General features: G+C 34.9%; 2 protein-coding genes across 8 annotated transcripts; both read right to left on the reverse strand.

Annotated features, from left to right (window-relative positions):
• On the reverse strand, nt 75-4,244 carry LOC107629634 (maltose excess protein 1, chloroplastic). 2 transcript variants are annotated; one of them, XM_016332465.2, is made up of 9 exons: nt 3,679-4,244; nt 3,297-3,470; nt 2,373-2,663; nt 2,061-2,150; nt 1,558-1,659; nt 1,356-1,474; nt 884-946; nt 738-799; nt 75-497 (listed from the first exon to the last, which is right to left on the reverse strand). In XM_016332465.2, exons 1-9 carry the CDS (start codon nt 3,943-3,945, stop codon nt 415-417), a joined length of 1,251 nt encoding a protein of 416 aa, XP_016187951.1. In that variant the 5' UTR covers nt 3,946-4,244; the 3' UTR covers nt 75-414. The 2 variants fall into 2 exon arrangements, with proteins under 2 accessions (XP_016187951.1, XP_016187952.1); XM_016332466.2 differs by having other exon boundaries at nt 3,297-3,463; nt 3,679-3,810.
• Nucleotides 4,988-9,986, reverse strand: LOC107629635 (RNA polymerase sigma factor sigA). Of its 6 annotated transcripts, none has more exons than XM_021118165.1 (10): nt 9,680-9,981; nt 8,585-9,289; nt 7,556-7,754; nt 7,377-7,469; nt 6,842-6,970; nt 6,700-6,753; nt 6,528-6,605; nt 6,361-6,423; nt 5,953-6,065; nt 4,991-5,554 (listed from the first exon to the last, which is right to left on the reverse strand). In XM_021118165.1, exons 2-10 carry the CDS (start codon nt 9,280-9,282, stop codon nt 5,446-5,448), a joined length of 1,536 nt encoding a protein of 511 aa, XP_020973824.1. In that variant the 5' UTR covers nt 9,283-9,289; nt 9,680-9,981; the 3' UTR covers nt 4,991-5,445. The 6 variants fall into 6 exon arrangements, with proteins under 6 accessions (XP_020973825.1, XP_020973824.1, XP_016187955.1 ...); XM_016332469.2 differs by having other exon boundaries at nt 8,585-9,327; XM_016332468.2 differs by having other exon boundaries at nt 8,585-9,350.

Consider the following 10,463-nt stretch of genomic DNA (forward strand, 5'->3'; position numbering starts at 1 on the left):
TATACTCTTCCCTCAAAATACAAGAATCTGATTAAGTGAGTAAATGACTGTATAACACATTAAGTGTATAGTAATTAAACTCAAGCAATTGAAGAAACAATTGAATAAAGGAATTAGTCTCATCAATACATTTATGTCCTAGAAGTGCAAAGCAATGCTATATCACAACTTGAATGTGAGATCCTTAAACCTTTTTATTTAGTTACAACATTATTGTTCTCAGCCCTCAGAGCTGAGAGGAATACTAATTATGATCCAACGTACTATAAGTAATATATGTATAATATATAAAAACTCAGTAGTTTGTATACAACTGTTGTATCTACCAAGCGTGGCAATGTCAATTTTCAACAAAGATTAATCTATGGCTGAATAACTTGAGCTTCAGTGCAGCAACAATACAAGCTTGGACTTTCATGATCCAGAAACTAAGTGACTTATGGAAGTCAAAGGTGAACTGTAACCATGCACTACAGAATCTCTCCAGAAAGCCATTCCTATCACAATTCACAAGGAATAAAATAAAATAAAATAAAATCAATCTCCACAAAATATTGTATTTTTGGTATAATGCTCCTAGTCTATTTATTGAGAGGAAAAAAATGACTACAATTGCAATATGGAGATGGGATACCTATAATATCTGAGTTATGAATCATATCAATGTATTATTATGAGTGTGTGACTGTGTTTCAGTGTGTTTGTGTGTTATCATTAGGGCCAGGAGAGTAATTAACCTATCCATGAAACCAAACCAGCAGTTGCTGCCAAGAAGAATTCCTTGCTGATAATGTTTGACCTGAAAAGAAAGCGCAATATTAGTTTATAATTGTTGCTGAAGAAAACACAAATGCAGGGGAAAAGTGAGCTTAGATTAGCTTACAAGTATAGGCATGCAATGTTCCCGTATCCGTAAAAAAGGGTAGCCCAAGCTGAACCAGTGAACCTACAATTACAGTTCATTTTAACCAATGAAGAGCCGACTTTATATGTAGAAGTAGCTACAAAAAAAATACACAACACCAAAATTGAAGCAAGAACAACACGAAGGCAATGGTGGAAGATCAAGAAACTATAGGTGGGCCATGTGCATGTCAACGGGAGCAGAGTAAACAAAAGTGCTGTTAATTATAGTATAACCATGAAAATTTGGATTAGAATTCCATGCATCAACAAGTCACTTTGCTTTCTACTATGAAAAGTAGCAACCTGTACCCTATTACCTTAGAGTACAAACAATGTAATGATATGTGCTATTTGGTCAAGGGCTCAATGATAAAACTGTTCTAAAATGTCATGTATGTAAATATGGTGTTCTGATGAAATGTACATGTCAGGAGAAAACAGAGAATTACCACATGAGATCACGGATTAAGAGTGCGCGTGGGAGCATAAGTCCATTCCCAATCATAGCTAGCAACATAGAAATTGCTGACAAGCCTTTCATGTTCTCGGGATTGAGATAATTTGTCCACTAGAGAACAAGAAAAGTCACAAAGGTCATAAATACAAGAATCGAACTGCTCCTTGTAAAAATTTCTCGTATATAACATTTACCATTTGGGAAACCGGCATCCACATGAAAAGTAATGTAGCTGTCCATCCAGATATTCCTCCAACAAATTTGACACCTTGCTCAGAAAGTTTTCCACTTCTTGCCTGCAAATCTTAAAAACTATGCATTTAACATGACAATGGAAGTAAAAGCCTATACTACTAAATTATGCATTTCTTAGTTTCAGTTGATAGATAATATGACGTTTAAATGTAACAATATGGATCCCATTTCTGTGAATACCCTATTCTGCATGAATTGGTGAAATAAGTGCATAATCATGACTGGCTTTCATTTTAAGGCATGTTGTTGCTCACCAAAAACCTTTTTTTTTTAAATGTTACTTAATCATAAGAGTTTCAAGCGAACTAGAAAATAATGTTTACAAGGTACAGCAGATCAAGATAGAAGCACTAGGGGCAGTAGATGGCATACTCATCCAACCTGGACTAAGTTGAGAGTTAAGACATAATCAAACAGAAAACAAAGGATATAGGAAGATTACCATGGTAACAGCCAAGACAGCTATCACAAAAGAAATTGCCCCGGGCAAGATGCTGTTAGGTATATAGGGGACAAATGTCGACCACATTATCTGTATCCAGATTATAAATTAGACAACGTAATATGAGAAGCAAAAGGATATAAAGCTGTTATCTGCCAGTGTGCACCAATGCATGCAAGATGAGATGATACTAACATACATAAGCAGTTGTTACTGAATTAATGTGATTATGTCGTACTACTACTTAACAAAATTAAATGAAATTGATACAATTCTCTGATTTATATTGAGGGGGTAAAAGGAAAGTATTACCTGGGGAAGCACAGATAAACCCCCAATAGTAATGAAATCTTCCCACAATCGAAAGATTCCGGCATTTAGCAAACCAAAGTAATTCATGAAATTCAGGAAAAGACCAGACACCACAACAACTGAAGTCGCCGAAAAGTACGGCAAAGGCATAGCTTCTGCCAATGCCAGCTGAGCAAGGACCACAAATGTTGAAACGACACCCAGTGTCTGCACTACCATTGCTCCCTGTTCTCTCTTCTTGGCAAAGTATGAAAGTAGTGACAAGTTTCCAAGCAAACTAGTAAGCATTCCCTACATTGACACCCTTATTGTGTAAGATCAATTTCACATTGAGGTAATTAAACGAAGAACAGGAACAACTGAATAAAGACAATCGGAATCTATAAATTCTGAAACTTTACAATTCTATAGCATAATTTGAAACAATGGTTAAAACTTGAATATTTCAGCCAAGCGAAGAGAATTCACACAAGCTTTGGAAACAACTACTCTAGTTTAATGAAGTAAAACATGATTACACTCAATTATTCAGTTAAAAAAATGTCCTCAGATGTGAACAAAAATAGCAAAAAAGAAGAAGGGAGTAAATCACACTCACCTATCTTAATATACACACAACACCCTTCTATTTCCAAAAATACACACTAATCTCCCCTGAGATTTAAACATAACACTGACTCTCTATAAGGAAGGTACATGTAGGCATGACAAATTAACGTGCAAAATGTGTTATATCATCTACCCTTAAGGAGGAATGTGTAAATCACACAAAATATAATAATTCAACAAGAAAAATTACGGAGTAAATATTTGATAATTAAAATTTTTAGGACTAAAGCGTTCGACTAGAATTTCCTTATGACTGATTCCGGGGATTAATTGGGATTTATTTAAGGGATTACAAAACTTGAGGCAGCACCCTACCAGCCATGGGACAGCCATGAGAGCAGTATTATTTCCAGCTGCAAGATTTCGAGCATTGAGTATAATCTGTGGCATTTGCAGTAACAAAAAAGGAATATTGGCAGCTCCAGAAAATTTTGCTGTAAGAGAATCCCATTGCTGGTAGCTTTCATTTCTCCCAAAGTTAACTGATCCCTTCAAACAATGCACAAAGTTAATCCCAAAAGAGAACACCACTGTAATATGATAAATCAAAATAAAACTGCAAAAAAGGTTAAAACGTGTATCCAATTATTCAACAATCATATACACCCATTACATAAAAATCCAAAATTTCCCAATGACAAGGTGCCACTGAATTCGGGAACGAAAAAAATGGTGACAATGGGGGTTAAAGAGGTACCTGGTGATGCGAATCGGGGGCATCAGAATCAAGAGCATTGAGAGAGATATTGGGTCTTCTGCGCCTTGGAAAAGCAAAGAGGTTGGAGGCAGACGCAGAAGCATTATGATGATGTGTGCGAGGGAGAAGCAGCGTGGGATATTTGAATTGTACGAGGTTGTTAATGTTATTGTTATTGTTATTGTTGCGGTTGTGATGTTGACTTTGGTGGTGTCTAAGAGGAGCATAAGGTGGAGGATGAGACACAACACAAGACTGATGAGCCATGACTTGAATTGGTTGAAGCTCGCATTCGCCCACCAAGTGTTTGATATTATTACTCGATGATTCTGATTGGGATTCGAATGAGACAAGAAAGGAGAGTGAGTGAGTGAATAGAAATAGGAGTTTGGAGGGAGCGAAGAATGTGAAGTGTGTGTTGGGGTTTGGAAAACGGGGATTGGACGGTGGCAGATATGAGGATCTCCAAGACTACCACGTGGATATTATTATTTCATATTTGCTTCCAGCTTTAACTGCATCTGCAATCTTGCACTTTGACGCATCTTGCAGCAACTTGCACCGTTGAAGCTGAGTTACGTTAAGGGCCCTTATTTTTTCTTTCAAATGTCCAACGGAGTAGATCAATTGAAGTTACGCTGGCAATACTACTCGTATATTTGCGGATTCAGATCTAAATTCTATTTAAAAGTCTGTTGTTGACAAATAAATTATTGTACGTATAAGGTGAGATTTAAACCCACAACATTTATTTAAGTGGACAAGTGAGCTGACCACTCAACCAACCCAAATTAATTTCAAAGCGAAGATAGCAAAGTATAGATTGGATTGAGACAAAAACCTTCCGTTGTTAAACATATTCACTCTGATTGGAGTGAATTGACCATCCGAATCGGTGGAATTACATATATGGTAGGATTCTCATCTATTTTATCCGACCTACCCAAACTATCAAATTAGATATGTTGTCAAATATATAAAAATAATAATCAACTTAGGTTAATCAAGTCTATTTAAACAAATATCAGGAATTTAAATACTATTTTATATATTGAATAATTTATTAACCAACATCAAACCTTAAATTGAATTTTGAAAAAATGTGTTTCCTTTTCCTTGTTTTCTAAGCTATGATAATCTCAAAATAATAAACAAATGAAAGTGGGATCTTCTTGATCTGATGGAACAATCATTTATAAAGATGCCCCAAACAATTAACTTTTGATACAGAAGGAATATTAGTTATCTTATTCAATCATTTAATTGTGCATCATACCATCATTCATCTCAAAAGAGGAATGCATTATCATGCATGTAAAGAAAGATGCTTGATTCTTCTCACATCCACTATACAGAAAATCTCTCCATAAAACTTGTGATGATTCTTCACATGTTACTTTTATGATGGAAAGTATGTGTGCATATATTGCAACCTAGCATGTGGTAGATAGCTCACACTTAAGATCTATTGCTATGTTGGCTTTTTGGGACTATGGCCCCCTACAAATAGAAGGAAAAAAATAAACGTGACCTCATCATTCTGGAATAGAAAGTTGAGATCCATAGATTGTATCCCTCAACCTATTGATAAAAACAAAAACTATTACAATAGACAATAATTGATATTATGATGGGGTTTACAAATTTTCAGTGTTCCCTTATATGGCCTCTTTCATCTATTTTCAATCAGGAAGTCAAATTTTCTAGGTACACACTTCCCTTCTGTATATATACATTTTTTAACATGTCTCTCAATGAGTCCAAAGTCTAATGTTTCAAAAGCATGGCTTCCATCCCTCCCTTCCTTGCAGCATGTTTTAGTTTCTCCAATGCAACAAGTCCAACTTGTCTTACTCTTTCTCTTGACAACCCTATCCTGCACAGAGAAAGAACACCAAGTCGCCAACAGAATTAGAAATGTTATTTATACGACCATCGAAAGGTTTCTCGTTCAAATAGTTTTAACTTTTGACAGCGGAACGAATGACTGGGACGAAGACCATAGTTTCTTTAGAAGTTGTTGGAGAACTTTTGATTGTCCGAAAAGCATCATTTAGCATTGACTCGTGACATGACTAAGTGTAGTTAGTGTGATACATTGAAGCTTCATTTCAGAGCATGTAAAGTGTAAGTGACATGAAAGTGGGAATTTAACCATAAAGCTCCATGAAGTGCACCAGCATGGCAAGAGCAATTACCAAATATTATGTATCACATGTGAATTTATAGTTGCAAATATTCCAATTCAAGTTGGATATCATGGTTGAAACTCACCGTTTACTAATATCCTCCCATGTAAGAGATTCTCTATCCAATCCGTAATAGAGTCGAATGATTTCTCTCTCTCTTTCCACAAGGGTCACATTAAGGAGTTTATTCACTTCGTCCTGTAAACGATTACAACAGGTATTACAACCATATGGAAGTTCAGAAATGACTATGCAGGATTCTCTGCCTGAAAAGAGATTAACTTCATTTCCAAATTTGAGCCTTTTAGGGGAAGAAAACACATTATTTAAACGATGCCAATTTACTATGCTTACATATATCATCCAATGCCATCATAGTGTTCACTGTGAAAATCATGGAGATGCAGTTTGGAGCTAAGTTAAAGGATCATTATACATGCACTTAAAAAGGGAACAATATACAAGGCATTAAAATGAAAACTTCCCTACATACCTTTAGTGCCCATTCATCTACTCTATTCCACGGGATGTTCTCTTCGCGAGTATCAGCAATATACTGGGAGAAAACAGAAAACAAATGAGATGGTTGATAACAATTCATAAAGCCGAAACCAGTTCCAATGATCATCCTTGATGTACTAGTAAAGACTTAACACTTACACTATGATGAGTTTCTCCTGGAAGACCATTCAAAGATGGAAACGCCTCCCTATCAAGCGAGAAAATTTTACTCATTGCCTGCAATATGCATGTAAATTGCACACGGTCAACAACAGAACAGTAGGATATCAAAATATGTATACGAGGGTCGTGTAACTCTATGATACATTACCTCAGTGGCATTTCTGACTTTCTTTTGAGACATATTAAGACATTTTGCTATCCTCTGCAAAAGAAAGCAGTTCAGGTTGGCTTACCAATACTTTAAAATTCTAAAATATTTGATACAGAAGTTCTAATTTTAGATGACTTACTTCCACAGTTGGAGTAACTCCTTTTTCTTCCAGTCTAAACTTTGCATTGCGGATTAAAGATAATCTTTCGTGTATATGAGTGGGCAATCTAAGTGTTCTTGAATTTTCAACTAAGGCTCTTGAAACACCCTGTCAGAAGAGAAAACATAATCCATGCTAAACAGACCAATTTGAGTTGTAAAATATCCTTGCTCGGATTTCTTAGAACACAAGTTTATATGATCCCAATCCTAATAAAATGGAAATAGATGAATTTTCTATAACTAAATTGGTTATTTAGATAAAAAAGACAGCATAGGAGCATATGATATATAATATCAAAGGTTTAAACAAATTCTGTTGATTGTAAAATATATGCTTATATAATTTCAAGTTTTGCACAAATTATGAGACCAATGGAAGCCTTTAATAGAAATTTTTTGAAGAGGTTTCATTAAATATTTTCTGATATGCAACCCTTATTTCCCTTGATTTTAAAAGTATGTGTAATCTACACACAAGAAGCTGTCTAAAGAAAAAGAACACACAGCCTCACCTGACGTATCCACCAATAAACATAAGTTGAAATCTTAAACCCCTTTGAAGAATCAAACTTCTCGATCCCACGAAGAAGTCCAATCAAACCACCCTACACAGAAAATACATCAAGTCAAGCACAACTGAGAAGACAAAAAGTCTAACTTGAGGTTAAGACAGAGATTCTATGTAATTCACCTGAACAAGGTCATCCATTTCGGCTCCCATGTTATCATATCTTTGAGCAATAGACAAAACTAAGCGAACATTGCTCATAGCCAACTTTTCTCTTGCCAAAGAGCACTCTATCATTTTTGCTCGTAGTGCAGCCCGAGAAATCTTCAATGACGCTGCAATTTGATCATCAGAGGGCTCACATCCTAGTTTGTCCTTCATTCTGATACTCACAGAAAATGTTTATAGGTAACTGAGGTCAGTTAATTTTTTCTAAAGAAGCAAACAAAGTCACATAACAAAACTACCTATTAAAGTTTCCTCAAAGGATGCAAAAGAATTGACATATCAAGAACAGTGTGAACACTCAACATGACTATTTGATTATAAAAGATAATGATTTGTACTCCATCCTTATAGAACTCTTAGTAGCAATATGTTGTTGAAAGTTAACAATGATGTGAAGGAAATATTCCTATTGCCCTTAGTTAAATAAGATGAAAGAAAATTCAAAATGGTAGTCCATGTTCCGTCTGTAAAAAGTTCTATATATGCATTAACTTATTACTGAAACTAAGGCTCTGCCATTGACTTAAGAAATTAAAACAGTGAATTTCTCATGAAAATGAGACTTAAAAATCATGAAGTTGCAGAGAATTCACTGATGGCTCTTAAGGTCTTAATATTCATTCAGAACATAAGATTTCTATAAAGGGAAATAATTTATCATCCTAAACATCCTCCTAATTACTAGTGTTTAGGAGCATTTATCATTTAGTATTTAGGAGGATTTGTTGGATGCTCTATCATAGCTATGAAGTAAAAGAATGATCAGCTGATCATTCAAGTTTGTTAACTTTCAATGCTTATGTGAAACCCTTCCCTTCCTCAAGTGAATAAGATTACTTAACATGCAACATTCTTGGGACAAAAAGAATGCTTAAATTTTTAAATTGCAGCATATGGGATATGATAAGCAAGCTATAAATAAGATATATTCTTCTTTCAGTGAATCATAGGATCCCAAAATAAGAAACAAAAACATGCAATTACCTGGATTTATGCTCCTCTAAGGAAAGTCCAGCTTTTATTTTCTCTGAAAGGTTTACAACTTCAGCATGAGAGAGCAATTGCTCACTCACTACTCCTTTCACATAGCCCTTCAAACGATATTGAAGCAGCTCTGGACTGATGGCAGACCTCAGCTGCATAGCAGTACAAGGTTCGATCGTTGCGCTGGTTTTACCCGAGGCCTTCCTCTTGGTGTTCATTCTTCTCTGTCTTGCAGACACCCCAGAACAAGTTACTGCCACCTTCCTTCGGCTTTTATCCATTCTCGAATGCTCGTTTAGCACATCCCTCTCAAAAGAAAGGTTCCACTGCTTTTCCAGCATTGACTTCTGCAGCAAAAGAAGAGCCTCCACAGAATAACCCATTTCAGAGCTTTCCAACTCTAAGTCACTGGAACTGAATCCTTGAAACCACAATGGATCTGAAGTACCGGCTGCCTCGGCATCAACATGTTCCTGAAGAGCCTTGATGGACTGGTTTTGGCGATTCGATGCTGCAAAGGTCGGGGTGTAATTGGATGGCTTCTTAGCAATTATTACAGACTTTGTTGGAACAATCTGATAGTGTGTGGATCCAAAATCAGTGCCAAATGAAAGCTTTTCGGTAACATCAGAGTAATGGTATGATGAACTCAAAATCCTCTTGCCTCCACTGAGTCCAATAACTGCTGCAGTAGCCATTGTTATACTGCCCTAATAACTATGTGTGAGTAACATCAAACTTCCCTATTAAGTCAATAATTCTTAACCTGTGTCAGCTGAAAATACAGCTCTCAGAAAATTCCCAAATTGTTCTAAGTTCTAACTATATGATTATCCATGAAATAGCAAAACAACACTAATAGAGTAAGGAAAATCAAAGAAACAAATAATTCAGGATCCATATACTTCAATTTTTTAGTGTAGAATCCATTGAAACAACTTATAAAGTTACAGCATATAAAAGCGGAAGTTCCCAAATGAAAAACAAACACATAAATGAATTGGGGTGTAGTTAAAGTTGCATTTTTTTTAAAAAATTGAAACATAAAAGGTGCAATAACGGAAAATGATGCATGGCATGTTTTTGATGAAGTACCTGAGTAAACTGAGAAAGAGAAATGCAATTCAGAGAATGATGATTGCTCCAAAAAGGTATTAGCTTAGTAGTTCTTATTTAGAATAATAGAATCACAAGGAACAAGCTCACAGGAAGAGACTTCACTCACATAACTGTTGGTGTGGAAGGAAATAACGTTGCTGCTATATTAGATTTTTCTCTTTTTTTTTTTTAATAATTATTCTTTTATTATCACTATCATATAAAAATTAATTAATTTATGTTTGAGAGAAAGCAACAGAGAAATAAATGAATGAAACATAAATTTGAAGGGGAAAAAAATGAAAAGATAAAGATATGGAAGAGAGAGATATCATTGGTTAGAAGAGATATTGGGACCAGCCTTGAGTGGTGTGTGATGATTTGTCTTTCTCTTAATTCCACGTTCCCCTATTTGTTTTCTTCATTTTCATAATTTTTTTCCCTTTTTTAGTTTTTTCGGTTTTTTTTTTTTCTATAATTCTATGTGCTTATTAATTTAAGTCTTGACTCTCAGATTTTTTCCTGTTACTGGGGGAAGGACCAAGGTATTATTAGGTAAGTTGGCCACTATAATTCCATGTGCTTGTTGCTTATGTCTTATGTATTGAATTCATATTAATTTGTTTAATCATATAATAATGATTTAATTTAATAACAATGAGTTTAGACATCACTATTACTTTATTATTTTATTTTACTTTTAAATTTATTTTAATGTATATATAATATAAAAATGTTATACTATTATTTAATCAAAATTCATATTTTTTGATGATGTTTT

The sequence above is a fragment of the Arachis ipaensis genome, chromosome B03 (assembly GCF_000816755.2).
Source record: "Arachis ipaensis cultivar K30076 chromosome B03, Araip1.1, whole genome shotgun sequence".
Taxonomy (NCBI): domain Eukaryota; kingdom Viridiplantae; phylum Streptophyta; class Magnoliopsida; order Fabales; family Fabaceae; genus Arachis; species Arachis ipaensis.

Bases quoted from the DNA above. Each gene is read 5' to 3' on its own strand.
- LOC107629634 (XM_016332465.2), bottom strand. From the start codon at position 3,945: ATGGCTCATCAGTCTTGTGTTGTGTCTCATCCTCCACCTTATGCTCCT. The intron at 2,664-3,296 runs GTAGGGTGCTGC...GTGTCAATGTAG, and splicing joins TCATGGCTGTCCCATGGCTG to GGAATGCTTACTAGTTTGCT. The intron at 2,151-2,372 runs GTAATACTTTCC...ATCTGGATACAG, and splicing joins GTTTATCTGTGCTTCCCCAG to ATAATGTGGTCGACATTTGT.
- LOC107629635 (XM_021118165.1), bottom strand. From the start codon at position 9,282: ATGGCTACTGCAGCAGTTATTGGACTCAGTGGAGGCAAGAGGATTTTG. The intron at 7,755-8,584 runs GTAATTGCATGT...TGTGAGTATCAG, and splicing joins TTAGAGGAGCATAAATCCAG to AATGAAGGACAAACTAGGAT. The intron at 6,971-7,376 runs GTGAGGCTGTGT...CTCTTCTGACAG, and splicing joins TTTATTGGTGGATACGTCAG to GGTGTTTCAAGAGCCTTAGT.